We start from the raw sequence: 26,298 nt of genomic DNA on the forward strand, positions 1-26,298 counted from the left end.
TCAAATAAAATACGGCGCATTTTAAATCTTACAATTGGGATGATTTATCTATCCGTCTTGTTGGTGGACGATATTAAGAGGAATCAGACGAGTGGTCTCGATCTCAGACGAGATTTAAAAGTAGGATTGCAACTTGAGCAAGATGAAGGGCAAATCCAAGCTCAACTCATTGAGTCTAAACTCACTAACTAGGGCTCAACCTAAGCTTGATATTCTAAAATCAAGTTGAGTTCGAGTTAGGTAATTTTGGGCGGCTTGGATGGGTTGACTTGTTGAATATCCCTAATTTCATTTTAATCAATAAATAAATTTTATATCTTAGAAAAAAATACATCATCAAAAATAAATTTACTAGTAATTAAAATCACTTACAACCTCCAAATCCATCATTGAGAGAATATTTAGACAAATCATACTTAATCAAAGCCCATATTAATAATATCTAATTGTCCACAAGCCATAATAATAAGATGAATAAAAAAGTAAAAAAAAAAAAAAAACATAATTACTATAAAAATATTTGTATATTAGTATAGGGTTGAGATATTCCAACCTAGACTCAACTCATTTTCCACATAACTCAACCCAGGCTCACCCATCAATTGGGTTGAGTTCGGGCCAGCTTGCCCAACTTGCAGCCCTATTTAGAACTTGGTCCAAACCGAATAAAACCAGTCCCAAAACTAATGGTTCGGTTCTTGGTTTGAACCGGACCAAGTGTACCCCCCCACTCACCCTTGTTATAAAGTGTAGAAAGTTCTCCATCTCAAATTCTTGGAAAGAGTTGCAGAGAGAGAGAGAGAGAGAGAGAGAGGCAGTGATGGGGCATTCGAAGGACCAATTACTTAAGCACTTACAGGTTCTTCTCTCCCTTTTAAGACATGTTTATAGATTGTAGTTGATTTTGATCCTATTGTTCTTTCTAACTCTAACCCTTGGTTGATGAGATCTCCTTTAGTTGATCTGACCACCCAAATTGACTTTGAAAAACCTAAAATTTTCATTATTTAAAAAATAAATGATGCATTAATGGATTCTTCAATCCTTTATATATCCACCGAATATGCACAAAATACAATTAATCTGACTTAAAAATAGATGTTATGGGTGATAAAACTAAAAATAAATAGGAATATTTTCGTATTCTTTGGTAATTCGCCCCAAATATCCAAATCATGTTCATACTTCATGCAACCCTACTCATTTTTGGCAATTTTTATATATTTTTTTGGTCATTGTACTGCAATATTAAGAATCAAGTTGGAATTGTTGGATTAATTCATTGAATTGTAGTTGAATCTTCACTGTTCTTTTATTTTTGGTTCAAGGTCTTAAAGTTTTGAAATGATTTAAATGAAATAAATACGAATTAAGTTGAATATTAGAACCATTGGTGATCGCTAAGTGGTCTTAAAGAGATAGCCTTGATGCATTGAAACTGATGTACAAATTGTGTTGTATCTAGGAACTTCAAATTAACTTTGTCCGCTATGATCATCCTGTCGTGCTCACGGTTGAAGCTCAGGTGAGTAGCATATTTTTGTTTATTTATTTATTTTTTTCTTTCAAGGTATATGATGCGAATCAACTTTCACACCCCATCAGGCAAAGTACATTGGGCATCTCGGCGGTGGTTTGAGTAAAAATTTATTCTTGAAGGTGAGATTTTTTATTTTTATTTTTAAGTGCAAATATGATACAATTTACTTCCATTTTATTTTGAGATTAATTCTAAATTTTTTAAATTTTTTATAAAACCATTGATTAATACATCGACCTGCTTGTGATTTTAGGACAAGAAACATAGGTTCTACGTTGTTTCTGCTTTGGCAGGTACCAATGTAGATTTGAAAGGTATATTATCTCCTTCTCATTTGGTTTGTTAGGGTTTATTATTAAGTTATGTGGGTATTTGTTGGTATCATTAGGATTTTTAAATATGAGTTATTTAATCAAATTAGCTCTATATTTTGTTTTGAAATATCTTGGATGTTCACGGTAGTGTTCTTTGTGGCTTTGAAGCTGAGCAGTTTTGTCTCAGCGGCTTGGTTTGGGAAAAGGAGGTTTGAGAATGGCTCCTGAAGAAGCCTTGCAAGAGATACTTCAGGTGGGCATATCCCTTTGCTAGAAGTTCTGATGGTATTCACTGTTACACAATCATCTAATTCTATTTTTTTAGCTTTAGTCCTTAACCCAAGCACAAAATTTTAAAATATGAGGCCTAAGGTTACTTTGCTCTTGCCATATGAAAGCACTCCTTTTCAAAAGGATATTTCCATTTAAATGTTTTGATTTTATATTTGATTAGTTTCATTGTCTTTAATATTTTATGATGCACGAGTCTTGCAAAATTATTAACTTCCTTAAAAGCTTTTTTCGTGAGTAATATAATCATATAAAGACTAACACAATCCATTTCTTCAAAGTTCAAATACCCAATGCTAGAAAGATATTTTAGGCAAATCTTATTTACATCATTTGAAAGCACTCTTATCGTTATGTCCATAATTTGAATGCAAAGGATAAAGAGATCTGTAAATGATTTATCTTCTGCTACCTCAATTTAATTTCTTAGGGGCATTGCATTGAGGGATAGTGCTATCATAAACGTTCAAGACTTGAAGCCGTATTTGGTGTCGGGGTAAAAATCCTCTCCCCCACGTTGAGATGTGTGGTACAAGATAGGGGTGTTTCAGGCCTTCTTCCCCATCCGCCTTAATTTCAGGAGGGTACTTGCAAATTGCACTCTGACACCCTAGTCAAGTTTCCATTTGGTATATTAATTGGATTGGTGTGGTGAGAAAACTTGTGTATGTAAAGTTTTTGATAAATTTGGGGATCAAACTCAAAACCAATTGGCAATGAGTGCAGAGGCCCGTGAGCTTATAAAGAGAGAGACAAGGCAATCAGTGTCTGATGTGGGACTAAACTGAACATGCCCCCACACGTGTGGGCCAGACTTAGGTCAAAGCATGTGGAGATATGAACTGGGTGACGTAGAGGAGAGAAAAGCATGCTCTGATACCATGATAAATTTGGGAGTCCAACTCAAAACCAATTAGCAATAAGTGGAGAGGCCCAAGTGTTTATAAGGAGAAAGACAAGGCAACGAGTGTCCGATGTGGGACTAAACTCTACAGTTTTCACTAGCCCCTTTTTTATAGTTGTTTTGGGATTATGATTTGGTCGACAACTATTTGCATAATTGTCACCCATCACCACCTTTCTTAGTGTCCTTTCACTGATAGTGTTTGAGCATTGATCTCTTTGTGTAATGACCCCACTTTTCGAGGGACCCATTGCAATTTCTTCGTATGTATGTTAAAAGTGTTGGGAATTCTTTCTACCCATCCTCTCTATTTCTTTTAAGGTTCTTGTTACCTTGATTCTAGGTCATGCCTTCATTTTCAGCTAAGAGAGAGGTGATTTGTTCCTTTCATGCGTCCTAAGAGAGGGGTTCCATACTCTTGCCGAACTTTCGAGACCTAAACCTTTTCCAGGAGAGAGTGCCTTTCTTGTCATTTGATCCATCATGGGGATCATTGAGTTGTCACGTGTACTGTGTTTTTACTTCTATAGTTGGTAATTTTTTTCATTTTGAATATTTTTCACTTAGGTTTTAAAAATTATTCAATGCTGTTAAAAGCTTGATGTATGAGTAGTGATCTTGTGAATGAATCTTTTTTTATATACTTACCAATAAATAGTGTACGACTTCAATGCTTCAAACTGAATGATGAATTGGTTATGTGTACAAAGTCATAGTGTGTTTCACCTTAAGTTATTGGGAAAAGAAAAGTTTTCCTTTCCCCTTCCTTTGATGGTTATTTAGTTATTGTTAGAATAAGTTTATATATGTCCTTTTTAGTCTTTTCCTCTCTTATGATTATGTAATACCTTTTAAGCCTGATTAGGGCTAATTAATGAATTTAATATTTTTCTCTTAATTTCAATTTGGTATCAGAGCCTCTCTCTCTCTACCTCCATCGATCTTCCACTTCTGCGACAAACCAGTGACTAATCTTCGTTAAAACAACACACACACTCGTCTACAATTCGTATCACCCCTACGGGGGTTCTCAGCCACTATAAAACCCTATTGCATCATGCGATAGGAAGTTCACACCCATTCAGAGCCTGCGATCAGGCTGTGTTCACAGCAGTAGTGCTGTTTGAGGATTACGATGCCTTTAGTGGCTTTGTTTAAGCCTTGCGACACCCAAAGTGGATGTCTTCAAGTCTTGCGACTCTGAAAACAGCCTCTTTCAACTCTTGCGATCAAAGTCTGCCTCATACGACGTTGGTAAGTGGCTGTTTGAGCCCTGCGATCACAGCAGGTTGATGATTCTGAGCAGGTGACACCAGTAGGTGGCTGCTCTAGTTCGTGCGACACTTGTGGGTGGCCATCTGGGTTTCTAAATCATAGTAGGTGACCTCCCTGTCCTGTACGAAACAACAGATTGCTGTTATAAGGCTGTTTCAGTTCGTGCGACACTTTTGGGTGGCCATCTGGGCTCCTAAATCACAGCAGGTGACTGTTCTTGGCTGATTCGATCATCATCAGGGTCATATGAGGATGGCGGCAGTTGTTTTGAACATCTATGGAGGTCTGTGATTACAGCAAGATGTTATTTGGGACTGTTCTACCAGCAATATTACTGCTAGAGACTCTACACTTGCGAGATTGACTGCTCGGATAACCCACAGCAGTGTTTAATTATTTTTTCACGGGTGTTGCGATCACTTTATCCTAGGGAGTTGTGTCCTCATCGTACGTGAACTCGTTTCCAACCATAGTATTCGGATTATTCGATGGCTTCTGAGACATCCTCGTCCTCGATCACTGGTAATAGTAATGGATTGAGCGGTCCGCTTTCTCACTCAACTGATTTTCCAGGCATTCAGATTACTACAGTGAAATTAGATGGTCCTAATTATCTCCTCTGGGCACGATCAGTTGAAATGTTCATTGGTGGAAAAGGGAAGATCGGTTACCTCACGAAGGCGGACAAACAACCTTCACAGACTGACAACTCCTACTCCCATTGGTTTGCTAATGATTCTATGGTCCGTTCATGGCTGGTTACTTCTATGCAACCACACATTGCAGCTGGTTTTATGTTTTCCTCGACAGCAAAACAGATATGGGATTCCGCAAAGAGCATTTACTCGCAACGTCAGAACAATGTTAGGATTTTCAACTTGGAGCGTGAGATTTCTTGTCTTTCACAAGGAGACTCTTCAGTTACCACCTATATATCACAGTTACGTGCTTGGTGGGAAGAGTTGTCTTTTTATTCCTTATCTTATGCCTAGAAGGACTCTTTTGACGAGACGTTATATTCGTCGATTTTGGATAAGAATCGGGTTTTTCAGTTTTTAGCTGGTCTTCGGGATGAGTTTGAGTATGCGAGAGTTCATTTGTTGGGTATGGATCCGTTTCCGTCTTTACAGACCGCATATTCTTATGTCTTGACTGATGAGAGTCGTCGCGCAACTGTCATACCTCATTCTTCGGGAGATCATTCCGTTATGCTTGCTCGCCTATCGTCTCCACAAAATCCCAGTGGGACTATGTCTACCCGTCAACGACATAAGTGTGATCATTGTGGAAAGTTAGGTCATGTGAAGGCTCGATGTTATGCACTTCATGGTCGTCCTAATCAGCAACGACAACAGTCTCAACGATCTTCAGCTCATGTAATTTCTCAGTCGACTACTGATTCACCACCTCCTTCAGCTAATACATCCTCATCAGATTTGGTATCTTTATCCCAGGCTGAGTTTGACAAGTTCAGGAAATTCTTCAATCAGATGGAGACTTCATCTCAGCCGGTCTCTACATTCACTCACTCAGGTACTTTTGCATCTGTACACAGTATTTCCACCACTTCCTCACCATGGATCATTGATTCTGGTGCCTCCGATAACATGACTGGTACGTCATCCCTATTCAAAACTTATAGTGTTTGTTCTAGTCATCGCAAGGTTCGCCTTGCTGATGGTTCTTTGTCCTTTATAGCTGGTCAAGGTCATTTTCTTATTACATCTTCTTTATCCTTGACTAATGCACTGCATGTTCCTCAACTCACTATTAATCTTATATCTGTTAGTAGTATTACTAAAACCTTGAATTGCAGTGTAATTTTTTATCCCTCTCATTGTATCTTTCAGGATCTGGAGTCGAAGAGGACGATTGGCACTGGACGTGAAGAAAATGAATTATATCTCTTGGACGTACCTAATTTACCTAGCACCCATTCTGTTTCTCAGATTAGTTGTAGTAGTCAATCTAATAAGGCTCTTGTAATGCGTTGGCACTTACGTTTAGGTCATATTTCTTTTGGATATTTGAAACACATGTTCCCTGTTTTATTTAATAATAACAATTTGCTTGATTTTTCTTGTGAAACTTGCCAATTAGGTAAACATGTGCGTTCTTCCTATCCTGTTAGTATGAATACTGTTGCACCTGCTATATTTGACCTAATTCATTCTGATGTGTGGGGTCCTTCCCCAGTCCCATCCACTCTTGGTTTTCGTTACTTTGTCTTATTCATTGATGACCATAGTCGTACCACTTGGGTCTATCTTATGAAATACAAGAGTGAAGTTTGTGGAATCTTTAAGCAATTTCTTGCTATGGTTCATACTCAGTTTGGTCGTACTGTCAAGACTTTTCGTTCTGATCATGGTACTGAGTATACCTATAGCGAGGTCTTAAAACTTTGTCTAGAGTCTGGTATTGAGCATCAAATGTCTAATGTTAAGACCCCTTAGCAGAATGATCGTTCAGAAAGAAAAAATCGTCATATTTTAGAGTTAGCTCGGGCCATTTCTATTGGTATGAACGTGCCACAATCTTATTGGGTCGATGCTGTTCTTACTGCTGTTTACCTTATTAATTGCACCCCCTCCCGCGTTCTTCAGTTTGCCACGCCTCTTTCTCAGTTCGATCAGGATCGTCCCCTGTTTCCCCTTTCTCCACGTGTGTTTGGGTGTGTGTGTTTTGTTCAAATTCTTGACCAAACTCGTACTAAACTTGACCCCAAGGCTATGAAATGTATCTTTTTGGGTTATTCATCTACCCAGAAAGGTTACCGGTGTTACCATCCTCCTTCTCGACGGCGTTTCATTTCTCAGGATGTTTCCTTCTTTGAGCACATCTCATACTACTCTGGGTTAGTTGGCACTCAGTCTGAGTGGTTTCCTCTCGATTCCCCGGATTATACCTTTCCTGTTCCCTTTCCTCTTCCCTTACCTGTACCCTTCTCTCCACCCCCTGTAAGTGTGTCACCTCCTCCTCTGCAGGTTTACTTGGCGTCCACGCGATACTACCATCACTTCTACGCTAGACCAGCTCGCCTCTTTGCCTTCAGATCCGTTACCTTCTGTTCCCTGTGATGATCGTCCTATTATCACTCGTAAGGGTAAGCACACTTGTACTTATCCTATTTCTAATTATGTATCTGATTCTGCACTTTCACCCTCCTATCGGAGTTTTCTTGCCTCTGTCTCTGCTGTTTCTCTTCCTACTACTGTTGCAAATGCTATTGCTCATCCTGAGTGGCGAGCAGCTATGATTGATGAGTTGAATGCTCTTGAAAAGACTCAGACTTGGGAACTTGTTCCTCTCTCGCCTGGAAGGAAAGCTGTGGGATGTCGTTGGGTTTTCACACTTAAGCATAATCCAGACGGTTCTATTGCTAGGTATAAGGCTCGTCTGGTGGTCAAAGGTTATGCTCAGACTTATGGAATTGATTATCAGGAGACATTTGCTCCGGTTGCCAAAATGACCACCATTCGCGTTCTTCTTTCTGTTGTCGTTATCAAAGGTTGGCCTCTCTATCAGTTAGATGTCAAGAATGCGTTTCTCAATGGTGATCTTCAGGAAGAGGTTTATATGGTCCAATCTCCTGGGTTTCTTACATCTGCCTCTCCTACACATGTCTGTAGTCTTCGCCGTTCTCTTTATGGTTTGAAGCAGTCTCCCCGTGCATGGTCTGAGCGTTTTACTAAGGCCATGTATCAGTTTGGCTTCCATCAGAGCTCTGCTGATCACACCCTTTTCTTGCGTCACTCCCACGGAAAAATTGTTGTTCTGATTGTTTATGTTGATGATATTGTTCTTACTGGAGATGATATGGCTGGTATTACTGAGTTCAAAACTTACTTAGGCCGTCAATTTGAGATTAAGGATCTTGGGCATCTTCGCTATTTTCTGGGTATTGAGGTGGCGCTGTCCCAATCTAGTATATTTGTTTCTCAGCGAAAGTATGTCCTTGATTTACTCATTGACTCCGGTCAGATTGGTTCTCGTCCCGTTGATACTCCTATTGAGCAGAATCACAGGTTGGCTGATTCTGAGGGGGAGTGTGTGTCGAATATTGGGCAGTATCAGCGACTTGTGGGAAAATTGATTTATTTGTCTATGACTCGTTCAGATATTGCTTATGCTGTTAGTGTTGTAAGTCAGTTTATGCACTCGCCTCGAACATCTCATCTTACTGCAGTCTATCGTATTCTTAGATATCTGAAGGGATGTTCTGGTCGAGGTATTTTGTTCAGTAATCATGGTCATTTGCGTGTTGAGGCATGGACAGATGCAGACTATGCTGGTTCAGTGACTGATAGACGTTCTACTTCTGGGTACTGTACTAAAGTTGGTGGTAACTTGGTAACTTGGCGCAGTAAGAAGCAGGATGTGGTTTCTCGGTCGAGTGCTGAGTCTGAGTACAGAGCTATGGCACTTGGAGTGTGTGAGTTGTTGTGGCTCAAGATCTTATTAGCTGACTTGTGTCTTCCTGTGCCAGTCCCTTTCTTACTATATTATGATAACAAGTCAGCTATTAACATAGCAACAAATCCATCTCAACATAACAGAACGAAGCATATCGAAGTTGATCGTTATTTTATTAGAGAAAATATTATTTCTGGACAAATTTGTACTCCCTTTGTTCCTACATCTCAACAACTTGCTGATGTTCTTACTAAAGTTGTTAGTAAAATTACCTTTGAAGGTGTTCTGTCCAAGTTGGGTGTTGTTTACATTCACGCACCAACTTGAGGGGGAGTGTTAGAATAAGTTTATATATGTCCTTTTTAGTCTTTTCCTCTCTTATGATTATGTAATACCTTTTAAGCCTGATTAGGGCTAATTAATGAATTTAATCTTTTTCTCTTAATTTCAATTGTTATATATATGTATATAAAATATTTGATAGGTAAAGAGTTAGTGGTTAGCAAGGTAAAGGTGGATTCAAGGGGGTTTGAACTTAGGACGTGGGAACGATACTCCACACATCGTACAATCAAATAAGCATGGAAGTGGAAGAAGGGGTCATTGATAGTTGTACAACTCCTCTTTTTTCTTTCATTGTTGAGAAATAGAGTTCATACAATGTCCAATATCAATAATCTCTTTGAAACGTCAACCAATGCTCATGACATAAAATAATTAAAACTGTTGCATTGTAAAACATATGGTTGATGTTGACCATCAAGGTCCCACTCGCACTTTAGTGGATTTCTTTTTCTTTTCTTATTTGTAAACTTTCTTTAAACGAAAAAAGAAAGAAAAGAGAATTTCTCGAGAAGACGGAAATACAAAAGAAAGAAAAGACTAAGACCACAACCCTTACCAATTTACAAAAATCCCTTCCCCTATTAGAATTTATTCTACTATGTAAATAAGAATTCCTTGAAGGAAACCCCCTTGAACTCAATAAAGAGCTTACACCAGAAAAACATTAGGCCTAAAACTGCTACAATAACATCAAAGATGAAGTTTTCTTTCCTGAAAAACACGCTCGTTTCTCTTCTTTCATAAGCGCTAACAAACAACAAATGGTGTTAAAAAAACTCCACAAAATCTCCTTCCTACCCCCAAAACTTGAGGATATTCAACATTGAAATTGTAGGAATAGATTTAGGGAATAGGCAAGAGATTTGAAATAACGATAGGAAGTGAGACCAAATAACCCTAGAGAAATTGCAATGCACGAGAAGGTGATCAACAAACTCCCCATCGCATTTACATAAGGAACACCTATTGACACTCATGGCATCCCTAACCATGAGATAAACAACAATCAAAATCTATCAAAAGTCGCCTACTTGATGAGAAGACCCACCTCGATATTCTAGACGATCAAATGCTACATCTTCCATTGAGCAGATTGATATTTTACCAAACAAATCAAACAAAGGCTCAATCTCTCAATCGTTGAAGTTTTTTTTCTTTTTGAATCCATGATCCCAAGTTGGGAGCAATTTCTTTGAAAAAATAGCATAAAGGATCAGGAATTGGTCCTTGAGAGGAGATGACCCGCACTAGCAATCCTCCAAAAAACTTAACATATTGCCGCTCTCACTTTGAAAGAGATGATCCATTTATGAAACTGCAGAAACACTTTCGAAAAATCCTTATCCAAATGTTGCACCCATAAGAGGACCTAACAGCTACATTTTCCCAACCCAAACTATCAGCCCCATACTTCTCTTGAATAATGAGCCTCCATAACCCCCACTATCACTTCCACTACAAGGTTATATTTGTGAACTTTGGTCTTCTAATACCAAGACCACCAAGCTTATTTGGTTTGCCTAACCAAATGAAATTTCCTTGGAATCATTTTTGCCATCCCACCAAAACTCCCTTGCTAGCTTATCAAGCCTAGCCTCAATATTCTTGGGAATTTGAAAGATAGAAAAGAAGTAAATTGGAATGCTAGCCAACACACTCTTTATCAGAGTAAACTTCTCACCTTTTAATAAATAGTTTGCTTTCCACACTATTCTTTTAGTGTTCTCTCTGCACCTAACTCTAAAATTTTTTAGCATGAAGTAATTGTTAAATTTTAGGGGATGCTGTGATATTTGGCAGTTGGTTTCTCATGATTTCTGTTAATAAGGTTCTTTTTTCATCATCATTGTAAAGCAGCTTGTCAATTTGTTGCATCGTGATTTCATCTATGGCCTTATTCAGTGAATTGTGTAGGTAGTAATCCTTGTAAGCAGTACCATATCGGCTGTCCAGGTTGGTGTGACTACATTGTTAAATAAGCAAACGGTTTTATGTAATTTGGGTGCTCTTTACTTGTCACAGCACACTGAGGAAGAAGCATACCAAAGAACTTTTATATTTTGGTTGATTGTAGCAGCAGAGATCTTTCTCGACTTGATAATCTGGCCATGCCAGTGGACAATTGTGTAATTGACCCACCAAGAAGCACATTCTGTAGTTCATTTTAATTTAATGATTTATTGCAAACAATGTCGTACACTCTACTGGGTGTTTTGTTATCCAATTTTTAATTTTATTTTATAAGAATAATGTTATCCTATTACGAGGTTAATTGTTTTTATTGTGATATACATTATGTCTTCTGACTTTGTCAAGTTGCATTATTGCTTTTCAAGGTGCCGCTGGGATGTGTTACACCATTTTCTCTGATCAATGAATCTGCACGGTATGTGTTGACTCTTAATTTCAATGGTCAGTGTTCATTACGTAAGTTGCATTTATGTCGTTTGATCTTCAGGTCGTGACATAATAACAATTTCTCTTTCGTAAGGGATTTTTTTCCCGTTATAGTGCATTGGTTTTCTTGTCTTCCTTTCTTTTGATGGTCATTAAATTATATATATATAATTTAATGAAACAATTTCTTATTCATGAAAGATATATAAAACAATTTCTTTTGTAAATCTCTAAATTTTAAAGAATAAAAAGGAACACTCAGAAGTGTTCGAGTGCATAGTGACAAAATTACACTTTTTTTTAGAAGTCATGATCGCGACTCTTTCAATGGGTGATTAATCCAGACTTGTTCATGAAGATGCATTCTATATTTTTCATGGTTAATAATATATGTTTTATTTATTTTTTTCCTGACTGCGCCAAATAAATTTCCCCAAAATTTTCTCATTTTGAATTATATCTGAGCCCTGATTTTGTCAGGATGGTCAAGAGACGAACCTACTAGACAATGAACAAAGACCAAAAGAAACAGATACAAGTATCTGTGTGAAACACTAGATCCCATCTAAAAGCCATATGCTAAAAGAAAAAAACCGCTTCTTCGAAAAACTTGGACCATAAGACAAGTTAAAGCTTTGATAGTGAGTATGACGCCTTGAATCAACATACCCTTTCCTTCAAACATTCTCCTATGTCTCTCTATCAAGCTATCCCATGAAACTATAAAACCGTTCTCTACTGAATTATGCCTCTGGATTTTATGGCTATGCAATGCGAAGTGTCTGCCCAAATAGGGAAAAAAGGGAAACCTTGGATGAGATTTTGGATTTCCAGTTGATTTTCATTTTGGGTATCATGTCTTGAGCTTTGTACTCATTTTTGAATCTTCTTCAGTTGTGTTCCACCTGAACATGATAGTGACCGACCCAGAAAAGTTGTCCTAGATTCGTGCGTTTCTGTCTCAGTCCCGAATTGGTTTCCTTATGCATGCCGACAGGTGCAAAATCAATCTCCAGACTTGTTTGGCATAGGAGTGTCCTAAAACTACTGGTTTATGTTTTTTTCTGCTTCTTCTCTCACAATATTGAGACGGGTCCACCCAAAGAGTTTTAGTACCATCACAGTTAACCATTCAAGAAGTGGCATTTGTATGTCTCTACTCATTATTTTATGTTTTTATCCTAGGTTTTCCCTTGTTATTTTATTTTTAAAATTTTCTTCTGAAATGTTGTCTGTTCAAATTATTGAAAGTAAGTGGCATAACCTCGTTATTGAATGCTTCGTTGATCATGTATTGTAAGTAATCGGGATTTTAGCTTTCTTCGAATGATGCATAAGCTTTTTTTGTTTCATTTTTTCATTCTCATTGTGTATACTTTGTGGGGAATTGTGAACTTTGTTTGCTGTTGCCAAACACATTCCAGTTTCTAAGTACTACACTTAGCATGAAATGCTATTCTTAGTCAACCCTGGTTTTCTCCTTTCCCTCTATAGTGGACCAGTGGATATTAATTTTGGTCTTCCGCTTCCCTTGAAACCTTTATCGATTTAAAGGGTTTGTTTTATTGACCAAAACTTATATTGATTGACAGTCCATAGCAATTGTTTTAACTTAGTGTAATATTTTTATTTAGCTAACACACTCTGTTATATGAAATTTCTATCTATGTTTAATGAAGAAATGTTTCACTATTGCTGGATCACGGATTCAAAGCTCAGGAGTGCTGCTTTTTCCACCCACTCTCAAATGATGTAACCATTTGTAAGTTAGGAGGTTTCTCTAAATTCGGCATCTTGTTTTACCTTAGGATTCTCTGTTGGCATTCTAATAATTTGTGAAAATTCTTTCTGGTTTATATTTTCAACAAGGTATCTTCTAAGCAAATGAGTTTTTCCTAGCCTTGCGATTGGTATTTTTATTGTTGAACATCACTGGCATAAACTGCCATTGCCTTTATAGGAATTGTCTTGATGTGCAATTCAAGTTTACAGATAAAATATAAGTTAGTGAGCTATATTGTTGAACCCAAGGTTTAAAATCTCATTTCAAGGCAATGTTTTGGTCAGGAGAAAAACCAGAACTGTCTCGATTGAAACATTCCAAAACATTCAGTGATTGGCATTAATGTTCCTCCAAAACACTGAATTGACATGAAATTTGAACCATGGATGAACCAAGATTTTGACAAAACAATTATTGAGCTGAAATATTTTTTGTTTTAGTGTTTAAGGACAAGGGAAAATTATGAGATTGGTTTAATCAAAACAAAATTGCCACTAGAAAATATGCATTATTGTTTTATGAAATAATAAATATAAGCATAAAATGACACTCTTAACTTATCATAATTCAGGAACTAACTATGTGGAATAAGATAGGGAAAAAAGCAATAATACTTGGTGCATGTCAACCTAGGCATCTAATACACATACTAAGAGAAAGTTTGCAATCATGTTTTACTAGTAAAAATAATGTAATTTCAGTGCTAAGAGAAAAATAAACAGCTTAAATTAGACCAGAGGAAACTATAGCCACGTGGGTTTATGACCTGCAAGTCTTCTATTTATTTTATTTTTTATATATACAGAAACTGTATTATTTTTCACTTGATTTCATTTTTAATCATCAGTGAAACATGTGCGTAATGGGTTCCCATTACTTGGATTATTTATAACAAATGTACTAAATTCCACGCAACATAAGACCTAGGATGGTTATTATCTAAGGCCGTGTCCATTGGTGCCTTGTCGGGGTTTGCAGTAGAGGAAGGAGGTCTGGTATCCTATCTCTGGCTTGTCAATGGCACTTTGGCCTTCCTAAACAGGTCGTCGAAGCAGTTGAGATTCCCCAAAGGCTTGCTTTGTTGTTTTGAGGCAATCTTAAGGCTGACAACTAATTTGTAGAAGAGCATATTCTTACGGGGTTGCCATAGTTTCCAATGCATATTTCGCTGAACTTTTCTGTCATTTAACTCTCAAAATTGAGCAAAATTTGAAAAAAGGTGATGATGAAAGTGTTCTTTTAACTAATTGTTTTTAATTTGTGGTTTTGACCAGTAAAATTCATCAATCCATATTTATTTTGACGTGTCATAATTCGAAGAAATTCACCAGAAATCTGGTTAATTTTAATACTAGACCCAACATGTGGGATATACTAACACATGGAACCTTATATACCAACCATCTAACACAACTATATATTATTTTTAGGATAATAAATACATTATCATATGAATACTATTCTATCTGGAGCTAAATATTGGGCAATGTCCATAAAACTAGCTTTACAGAGATACATATGTCGAGATGGATTGATGGTGGTTTATTCAGAATTGTGTACACTCGAGGGGCTCTAGGAATGACGCCAATAGGAGATAGTAAAAGAAAGTTGATAGAGATGGTTTGGGCATGTCTGCAGATCAATGAAAAAGCACCATTGAGAATGAGCACTTACAAGGCTTTGAAAAAGAGAGAGGAAGGCTAAAAATGTGGATGAAGCTATAAAGGAAAGATATAAAGATGCATACCGTGAAGGAAGGTATGATTCGATGAGAGGTGAAAACGATTTGTGTCTAACCCCAATATTTATGTGATGATATGGTTTCATATATGTAGAGAAAAAGCATTCTCTAGGAAATGTATATTTCTTTGAAGGCTTTATCCTTTTGAAGTAGTTTAGCTATTCAAAAAAGAAAAAAGAGGAACAAAAGAGTTTAAAAGTCAATGAGAAGTTAAAGCTATAGTAATAGAAACAAAAGCTTTGTTGTATAATTTGTCATTGGTCTAGGTGTAATTTAGGGATGGGTTGTTTGTTTAATGAATTTTTTGTTTTAAAGTTGGGACAATCTGATTGCTGATAGTTGTTTGTAAAAGGCCCGTGTATTGCACAATCCGATTAATTTTGGAAATTTAGAAAAGGACATTGATCCATTTTATACAAAGAAAGAGGGGTTTCTGTTTCTATTATTTCATTTAAAATAACCTTTTACTTTTTAACTAACTGTTGGGGGGAATTAGAGGAAATTGAACCTTTAAAGATATTTCAACCTAAAAATTGCTCCATCAACTTAAGTACATAAGGTCCCACTCCTGTGACATCAGGCATTAAAAAATGCATATGACACGTGCTGTTGGCCTTGTTCAAAGCCTCATTGGATGACTGCATCCTCATGAGCCTCTTTTTTTACCTAATAAGGTACCGGACATTTTAAGGAAGTCTTTGCTAGAGATGAGCCTCAACTGCGGTTTCAGACATTGATATGTACTCTCCGAATGTGATATTGATGTAAATATAATGATATGGACCTCAAAGGGGCTTTAGACTCATTGCTGAATTGGTTGACAAAGTGCAATGCATCTTTGAAGTTGTGAGTTCAAGTCCCAACTGAACCATAAAAAAAAAAAAACAGAAAAAGAAAAAAAAAATCAGTTAGTGGTTCTGTTCGTTTTATTTATAAAATTCTCTCTATTTTAATAATCTCAAGTCTATGCTCTTCGAAATATTATTGTGCATTGGAACAGAAGTGTAGAATTGTTATCTTGCTTAGCTACTGAGACCGCTACTTACAGTGTACATGCATTTGTTTTCAGCTCTCAGTGCAAGTGACCTTGACAAGTTTCTGATTTCAATTGGAAAAGACCCATCATATATAGACTTGGAGGTGATTTAGTACTTTAACTAATATGGTGATTTTCTTAGTTTCTTTCTTTTACGGACACTGTGAATAACAATGATTCTGCTCTTTGGTAGGCTAACCCATCTGTCGGGAAAGATCAACCACCTGATCTTGCAGCTCTTGTTCCATCTAGCTCGACAGTCTTGCCAGATTTACCAGAAAAAGCTGTTTCTGTTAAACTCCCAACTGAAAACCATGTCCCTATGGAGAACAAGACAAAAGTGGCTACAGGTAAAACCATTAAAATGCTGATAATTCAGTTTTTATGCCAACAATCTTCTTGTTTCAAGAAGACCAAAGCAGGGGTATTTCACTCATAGATTTTGCATTCTTGTTCTTTTGATGCTCACCCTTTGACCTTATCAGTTACTGATTTGACTTCTATGAAGTAATTAAAAGAAATACCATCATAATTGTGTTTTAATGCCTGCTTTTCTTTCTATCAACTATCATAGTTGATTAGATAAGCTTAAGCCTTCCACACAAGCAACCTCTGTGGGTTTGTTTGTGTGTGTGTGGGGGGGGGGGGCTGGCTTGGAAGAGGAGAGAGGCTAGATAGAGTGTCCACCTACCAATACAATATCCATATTTATGCACTTCTTTTCCACAGTATTAGAATACCCCATCATGTGCGGCCTTTCCTTCTCATCCCTACAAATATTCATTTGGTGTTCATTCAGATATCTCCCAAGGCTTTGGACTTGACCAATTTTGCGTTACACTTTTTCTATCCTCTTCCATGCCATACATTTCTGTATATAGTGGTTGCATGATCAAATCACGACTCACTCTATGTCCTGGGTCCCTGAGATGTATAAGAATTGCTTGCAATCAACAATATTAGCTCACCATCTGGAGTTGGAACACCAGGGACCAATCCTTGATTGATATCATTCGTATTCTTAAACAATAGACCTAACTCCTTTCTGTAAATAATCACCTGAAAAAAGCAACCGTCTCGTCTTTCTTTTCAGAGAACGAAAGCTCAAGGATATTACTATGTCTAAGATGTGCTCTAGAATCCAATCCCCCAAGTCCTTCAATACCTGCCTTGTCCAAAGTTGTGCTCAATCCAACCCTTGCGCCCAAGTCATTCAATATGCAGTTTTAGAATTCTGAAGAGACATGTTCTACTGTATTTTTTTTTTTGATAAATAATTTAATGGTTCTAGTAGCTCCTGATCTGTTCTATTCTTATCTTGAACTTTTGGATCAGATCTGTTCATCTTTGTAGATATGGGTTGGGTATGGATGTCATTTTTTATCTGAGTTGATTTCAGGCCCAGTTATAGGACTTTATGCATAAAGTTGGATCTGGAATGACAAATATCCCCAAGTTCAACGCATTTCATGTCCTGATAAATCCTTATTACATTCTCATCCACTTGATTGACCCCTTTACTGACCGAATCAACCTCAGTTGGTGCCTTATCTTCCTTATTGTTGACTGGGTGTTTAGATATTTTTCTTTACAATTCAAAAATTACATATCAACTCAATTTCAAAGGGAACCACTCGCAATATAACTATAATCCTATTTGGAAAAAGTATATAAATAAATTGCATGATTCATTAAAATTAGAATTGTGCACTTTTTTGTTTAAACCGAGGTATCCAGGCCTCTTAGGCACATCACCCGACTAATCCTTGGGGCACGTGCAGTCCCCTCCCCCCACACGCACCAGGTAATTTCTGGGATAAATCCTTGAGGGTGGCCCCTAAGAGAGGGATCTGAACTCAAGACCCCTACTTCATGAGGCGTGGTTTTGGTCATCTCACAAACCTCTCATTTTTCGGACAGAGATGAATTGGGACATGCATGGATTTCCTTGGTTCCATTGTCTGATTGGTCTCGATACTCCGAACCCCATGAAATTCTGTGTGAGAGTGTTTTAAGGAAATTTTTATTTACTTAATCCTTTTTAAGAGCTTTTGTTTCTGTTTATTTCATGCTCCTAAATTCAAATATTATAATTTCAGTCTGATTTTATGATTTGCCTCTACTTATTTCAATCTAAAAAAAACATTCATGGTTTGCTACTTTGCCATGTAAATCTCTCTATTAACTTCATTTTCAATAACATCTTCCTTTGGTCCGATTTCTTCTCTCTTATAGATGTTGGAAAAGTTGTAAAGCAGTCCAATCAAGCACAAAGTGTGAAGAAGCCACAAGCTTCCACGCACTCATTGGGTGCTGGTGCTGGTGCTGATGTTAGGAAATTTGTTGATGAAATCGTACATAAAGCATCTGCTTTGGTACTCTCAGAGGTGAGTAGAATATGATTTTAACTTTATATTGTTTGCAATATACACTATAGCATTAATGCTGACAAACTTAATCTAACAGATTACATCAGATGCAATTCAACAACACGGAGACCAGCTTGGAACTGTGGTGTCTGATGGTATCAGAAAACATTTGAGTTTGGATTTGGAGAGCCTAGCAGTGAGTATAAAACACACACACACACACACACACACAGATATATATATATAGGTCCCTATCCGTGGCCAACAGTTTGGCAAACATTTTGGCAAACACTTTTTCAAAACATGGGTTAGAGGTCTTGGAATGGGCTGATTTTTGGTGAGGATGATCTCTACGGTGAGGAGATCATCCTCACCAAAAATCAGCTCATTCCAAAACTTCTAGCCCCATTTTACAAGTTGAAAAATCGTGAACCGTCCATTTTTTGTAAACCATTTTTGATGAGGTTAGAAGTTTTGGAATGGGCTGATTTTTGGTGATGATGATCTCCTCACCATAGAGATCATCCTCACCAAAAATCAGCCCATTCCAAGACCTCTAACCCATGTTTTGAAAAATGTGTTTGCCAAAATGTTTGCCAAACTGTTGGCCATGGAACGCTACTCTATATATATATATATATATTGGAGAGTCTAGCAGTGAGTATATAACACACACACACACACATATATATATATGTCTATATATACTTAATTGGTGTCTTAAAAATGTTGGTTTGGCAACATGATATGCCCCCTCACAAAAGCCATGGTTACGTCCCTTCGTTTGTATTCATGTTCAAGCTATTGGTTTTTGTTTGATGGCTTTGAATGGGTACTTTGTTGCAGATGATGTTCAAGAACACGGCTTTCACTCAAGGATTTCATTCTGGTGCTCAAACGGGATATGTGCGTAAATGTCTGCCATAGTCCGCTTTGATCAGAGACCGGATCCCCCCTTTTTTTGTTTCTCTTCATTCTAAATCTCATTATCTGAAGAAATTGCAATTCGAATATGGGTTTGAGAAGCACTCATTCGAAATATTTGAGCCGTGTTTAAAATGATTATGTAGTTCAGGCAATAGAAGGCAACCCATTCTGAGATTTTCATCCTAGTCAGATTTTTAATTGGACAAATGTTCTATTATGGATGAGATTTATTATTGAGTATTTGTTTGAAAATGGAATAACTTGGTACTTATTTGTGACCAATGCTCATGAAAACCTCAGGTGATCTCTCAATTACTGTCCCATCTTTTGATTGAAATCAAAGAACATTGTGCTTGATCGATCCGGTTTTTTTTGTTTTTTTAAAGTTCAATTGCAGAATTGGGCTAAATACGAGATACTCGTCCTCGCCAGCACCTGATGGGATTGGAGTGGATCTAAAACCAATCAAATCTGGGTTGGATCAAATACCTTAATACCATGTCAAATGAGGATGTGGTTGCTTCAATCCAATCCAATCCTATGATTTTTATTAGATCAAGTCTTTGATCTAAGACTAAGTTATCTGATTTAATCAGATTGGATTGTTATTGCTCAACTTTCATTTTCTTGGATAAATAGAAATTTATTGCAAGTGAAAGTGGTCATTTAAACTATATTATCAATCTTCACCCCTATTTTAATCTAAAACCAAAATTGTAAGGGTATCGTAGGAATTTAAAATTCAATTTCAATGATCTTTTTACATAAATTTTTTCAAAGCCCCCGGTAGATTTATAAAAAGGCCATCAAATGATAATGATAAAGTTCTTGCCTTTTATCACTATGGGTATGTTTGAATGGGCATGAAAAATGGGTGTTTGATTGGATTTCTTTTTCATGGAAAATGGATTTTCACTCTCATGTAAAAAATCCAGCCTTTCATCCAAAAATCCATTAAAGGCTGGATTTGATTTTCCCACTTATATCATTGGGAAAATGAAATCTACTCCCAAAATTCCGCACTGATCAAAGTTTAAATGCTACTCCTCTCTCTTAAAAAAAAAATCTCTTGTATTTTTTTAGAAACCCATGGCTTTCAAAATCTATGGAAATAAATTTCCATGCTATCAAACAGACCCTAGTGGTAAAAAATAAGATTACTTTTATGTGAGTTGTAATGAAAATTTATAAGAAGGCTGCTAATAGAAGTTCTCTGCCTAAATTTTTATTTTCAATGTCATTGAGTAAAAAACTTTTTGAGGCTAAAAATGCTTTTGAACCATAACAATATTGATTGCTTTTCTATGGGTTTTTAATGAAAAATATAATATTTTGGGGGTTGCTAAGGTCAAGTTCTTATATTGATAAAAAGAACATTTTTAAAAGAAAGCTACTACTGCCGCACCAACTTTTACTAATGCCACACCAATTCCAATATAAATCACCAAAAAATTGCACACACTTGTTGTGGCAATAGCAACTCTCTTAAAAATAATAACAAAATCCTTAATTTATTAATTTATTTATTTTCCATTAAAAGAAAAAATAAAAATGATTTCCTAATTGTATTTATGAAAGAATTATCGTAGCAGAGATCTTAATGACCCAAGGGGCAAGTGCTGTTTGTATCAAAAAATTTATGAATGTTGTGTAAATGTGTAAAAGTGATTTACCTTTTTTCGTTGTTTCACATGAATTGATAGTGTAGAAAGAAACTTTTCTATTGATTACCTGGTTTTCAAGGAGAGTACTTTCGCGGATTTTTTTTTGTTAGTCCTCAAATCTTCACATGAATTGATAGTTTTAATGCTGAAGTGACCTCAGGCTGGAACCTCATATCACACTTCTTGACGTGAAAGTGTATGGAAATCATAGATGTTTTTCATCGAGATACAAGTGAAAAAGCATCTATGGTTCCTATCCACTATCACGTCAAGAAGTACGATATGAGACTCCAGCTTGAGGTCACTCCAGCACGACTCTTTTATATATTCTTCAATTATTTTTTCTCTACTTGTCCCATTATTTCCACTCTTATGAAATATCCATCACTCCATATTTATTTTAAAAAAATAAAAAAAAAAAAAAATCTAAACCTAAATATATCAAGAAAATTGAGTTTCATACAACTTCAAGAAAAATGTGATCAACCGTTTGATTATGGTTCTAGTAAGATAGTTTCACTGACTTTCAAGTTGGACTTAGTGGGCCTGTTTATTAAGAAGTTTGAGTTTGGGTTTGGTCTATCGTATGAAAATCCATTAGAAAACCTAACCCGGCCCTTAAATTGGCCTGATGCAATCATATGAGGTTGAGATATATACTTGAAGGCCGGGCCAGAATTGAACGCAAATATATAATATCATCATCCATAGACTTTACTAACTAAGCCAGATAAAAAATATTAGAAACTAACTCAGCAATTTGTGGTAATCTAATGTTGTTTTATAAAAGAAATAGCAATAACTATTTATAAATTTGAAAATACCTTGTTATTTATTTATTCATAATGGGTGTCCGAACTTATGTCTGACTAGGGGGACTAGATGAGTCAGGGCCAGAACCAAGACATATGAGACCCTCCTTTGGGCACATGCATCGCCCGCACACCACACGCACCAGGTAAGTGAGACAACACCTTCGCTGGTGGCCCTAAGGAAATATTGCTCATACTAGGTGACAAACACATAACCTATAGACTCTCACCGTTTATTGGATTCAAAATTTCCATTGAGCCACTCTTAGGGGGTTTTTAAAATGTTATTATTATATATTCTATATATTAATAATATTATTATATATTTTATTTACTCACATAGTATTCTCACAAGTCATCAATAGATACTAAGACTCAAATTAAAAAAAAAAAAAATTGGGTTTAATATTTATTAATCTTTTGATAAGTATACATCGGAGGAAGGTAGGGTTTTGATCCTAACTCTGATATTACCACTCAGACTTTACTATGTCGTCGAGATGTCGCCTTCATTTCATTCACTTATTATTATTTTTTTATATTTTTTATATTTTAAAGTTGTTTAAGAAATATTTGACCATCAAACAAAAGATATTGATATTGTATCAGCATTCCGAGCAACTCCCCAACCTTGATTTCCACCTAAAAAAGAAGAAGGGATCACAATAGACGTTGAATCTTCTATAAGTGTATGGACAACTGTGTGAATCGATGGACTTACCAGCCGTGATCGTTGCAAAGAATTATTTTACGACATCTAGCACATTGCTCGAGAAGATAATCAATATAATTTGTATTAAAAAATTAATTAAATTTATAAATAAAACTATTAGGACATTATAACCACCCAAGTACAAAGGAAAGAGACAAAAAAAAACCCAAGAAAAGATGAATTAATATCAAATGCAAATGAACCTTCACCAATTCCAAAGAGAGACAGAAAACAAGATCTATCTAGTGAAATCAGGATATAAGGAGGGTCTTTAACAAATAAAGCTTTAAAAAAAATAGTTCCCTCCCTTGTGATCCAACAACTTAGGGAATATAATCTAGACAAGATTAAGAACAAACATAAAAGACAGCAATCAATGTTATTTTAATAAATAAATAAAAATGTAAGTTTGAACTTTGTTTGCATAGTTTTAAAACTCATCGAGTCAACTCAAAACTTGACTGTGTCAACTCAAAACCATATAATTCATCCGACTCGTGACACATGAGTTTTCGATTTGATGGACATAGGAGTTGAGTGAAGTTTTAAAAATATGATTGAATGCAAAGGAATACCAATTAGTAAAGTTTTAAAAATATTCGATTCAAGACTCCGATATTATATTTGGTTCTAGTGATAAAAGTGATTTCTCTATGGTTAGAATTAGAAGTCGGCTATATTAGAAACAAGACTAATGATACACCGACTTGCTAAAACTTACACGGTTGACGTGACATGTGCACAAAACCAGAGATCTTTTTCTTTGTGTATTCCAACGAAGAGCATCTATGGTTCTGTCTACTACAACATAAATCGCATCAGTCACCGCGTCAATTTATCACGACTCTAGAAACAATGAAGGACTTATTTCTTGTGATTTTGGAATCTATTTCTTGTGTTTTCGTACTAAAGTAACATGTTTTGTTTATGGTTAAACGATAATTCTTATCACAACCCCAAGGGCAGAATCAGGCTTTTCTTGTAGTGGGGGCAAACTATAGTTGCTTGACAAGATTGAAGAACATAAAGATGAGTAATTTTGAGGAGAAAATTCATGGGTTGCTTGCTTGTTAGAGGTTGTAGAAAAGGGTATTTAGGTTATTTCTTATTAGCCTATGAGTAAATACCTAAGTCAAGGAGCAACGTCATCAGTGCGAGTGGGTGCAACTGCCAAATATTAATTGAGTAGAAGGGTTCTATAAGTAATAAATCCAAAAACTTGGGTGGGGTAGAGGCAATTGTCAAAAATTTGTGGGGGCAAACTTAAAATATATCAAATTCTTAAGAGGAGAATCTAATTTTTTTATTTATTTATTATTTTTATAAATTGCAGGGGACAAATACCTGAACACAACCATAGAAAAATAGAAAGTAAAATGAATTATGATTCTACCATGTGAAATCAATTTTTGAGATTTTAAATTCTAGAAATCTTTTTCAACAATCTAATTCTTGAAGTCCAAATCAAAATCTAATAACCCAAGTCAAACACCCTACAATCACCTCTAAATCCTAGGGTTTAGGTAATTTTACTCCAAAGTAATTCATATTTGTTTATAAACATAAACATAGACTGGTGACACCAACTTCATGAGTTGATTTACAATTGCTTATAATATTTGGTCTAAGATATCAATTGTGTTCTAAGTATCTTCAACAACCACACTTAAAAAGTAAGAAATTGATAGCTTGTACACTGCAAAGAAATATAAAAAATTGATTATAATAATACCCAAAACTAAATATAAAAAGTTGATTAAAATAAAAAATTTGAAAAGAAGAAGAAGAAGAAGAAAAAAGAAAGAAAAGGGAGGTTGGAATCTGACTTAACCTCATTAAATATGAAAATTTATGCTTATTTCTTTTGATCATAATTGATTTTTGACCAAAATAAAGCATGACTAGCAAAGCTTCTTTCTATTTTTCATTTTGACTAATTTTTCATTTAATTTGATGAAATTGTTTTTTTTTTTTTCCTTTTACATCTTTTCCATTCGTAATATTATCAAATCTATTTTTTTTTTTTAAATTGAGAGAGATTATAATATTATGAGTTAGGTTAGCCTAATTAACTTAGAAGAGAACTTGATATCATTATGTAGACCAGATTAAAAAGGAAAAAATTTGACTTCATTATAGCCTTTGAAAATGGATGATCATTGAACTCTCAAATTTAAAATTAAAATTCAATAGTAAAAAATAATCTTTCTTCAAAATAAAAATAAAAAAATTCTTAAAAATTTGAGTTCCTTAAATCTCTATGACATTCAATCGTGTTTTTGGATGCCACAAGGTCATGTGGTCAAGAAACTTTCCTAAAAAAATGTAGTGAGAAAAGTGTTTTTCTAACATTATATATGTCTAAAGTTTTTCTTTTTATAAAGAAATAAAAAATTGAAGACTAACACAATTCAAAGTACTTGAAAAAAAAAATGAGAGCCTTGGAATGAAAAGTTCATAGAAAAATGGTGGGACTCTTTCTAAAAGTTATTAAATAAAGATTAAAAAAATTACAAAAAGCTTAAGATAAATGAGACATATAGGAAAGCCAAGAAAACATTAATTTCCATAAAATTATAGAATATTAAAAGTGAAATAATTATAGACATCAAAATTATAAATTTTCAATAGATTCTCATATCCATCATATATTCTAGAAAAACTATAAGAAACCATAAATAAACCTCACACATGAGTTAAAAAAAAAAGTCAGGACTTCTTTGTTTTGGCCACATAAAATGGAATTTTTTTTTTTTTTTTTCTTTGAGGAGCCTTCATTTTTAAGTTATGTACTTTATTGACTAATGAAAACAAGAATGAGTAAGTTTGAAGCCAACTCTTGGCAACATACACATCATTAGAGGCGCACTCCCATGAAATTTTTTCATTAATTTGAAAGATAATTTGTTAACCTCAGTAACATAAATTATTTGAAGACTCCCATAAAAGTCCATTGTGGCAACCACAACCACCTATGCTATTCAAATCATCTCTTTTAGATTTATTAAAAAATAATAATTTAATTAATGAACCCTCAGGGGTTCGCTCAATGGCAATTTCAGACCAATAAGTGATTAATCCATAGATCATGAGTTCGATACCCAGTATGAGCATTAATTCCTCATGGGTGCACCTTCACTTACCTGGTATGTGTGACGTGCGGACTGTCTACAAGGACACCTGATTATATAAAATAAAAATAAAAAATTAATTAATTAATGATGCATGTGCACTATCAAAGAAGTAATTTAATCAAGAGCTAATATTTTGTTATTAAAATTTATCAAATCTGATAAGTATAAATCACCAATGAAGTTGACTTTTGTGTTATAAAACATCTTTCAAGGGTAAGGACATCAAACTCTATGTTGAGGGGAAACAGCAAATACTTAAACTAGGACTCTTGAGAAAGGAGGCCCTTTTCATTTATTTTTAAAGTAAAGTCCAACTTTTTATTCTTTTGGCGGTATTTCCTTCCAAATCTTATTATCATTATTTCTGTTGATTTGTCTTTTTGAAAATAACATAATCAAATTGGTCCTACAAGATTTGATGGTAGATACTTTTGAAATTTTCTAAGTGGTATTTTACTTGAAAATCCCCAATTAGATAATATTTTACTTAAGCAACTGATTTACTATTTTTGTCTTATACTTGCATTTTAAATTTTGGTATAACGGAATTATATGAGTCGATATCAAAGTGTTTTGGAACCATTATTATTTTTAATTAGAAAAAATAATAATAATTTCTTTTATTTTTAAATAATGTG

The 26,298-nt window shown here is 35.4% G+C and overlaps 1 protein-coding gene across 1 annotated transcript; it reads left to right on the forward strand.

Moving 5' to 3' along the window:
- The first annotated feature begins 732 nt into the window (after window positions 1-732).
- LOC147406451 (YbaK/aminoacyl-tRNA synthetase-associated domain-containing protein) lies at window positions 733-19,620 on the forward strand. Its single transcript, XM_086434493.1, has 12 exons — window positions 733-859; window positions 1,466-1,525; window positions 1,606-1,659; window positions 1,794-1,854; window positions 2,031-2,107; window positions 11,422-11,471; window positions 13,162-13,244; window positions 16,076-16,146; window positions 16,236-16,392; window positions 18,278-18,429; window positions 18,509-18,607; window positions 19,258-19,620. The coding sequence occupies exons 1-12, from the start codon at window positions 821-823 to the stop codon at window positions 19,336-19,338; spliced, it is 984 nt and encodes a 327-aa protein (XP_086290619.1). The 5' UTR covers window positions 733-820; the 3' UTR covers window positions 19,339-19,620.
- The last annotated feature ends 6,678 nt before the right edge of the window (window positions 19,621-26,298 follow it).

The sequence above is a fragment of the Akebia trifoliata genome, chromosome 3, assembly GCF_017979445.1.
Source record: "Akebia trifoliata isolate Shusen 1 chromosome 3, ASM1797944v1, whole genome shotgun sequence".
Lineage (NCBI taxonomy): Eukaryota > Viridiplantae > Streptophyta > Magnoliopsida > Ranunculales > Lardizabalaceae > Akebia > Akebia trifoliata.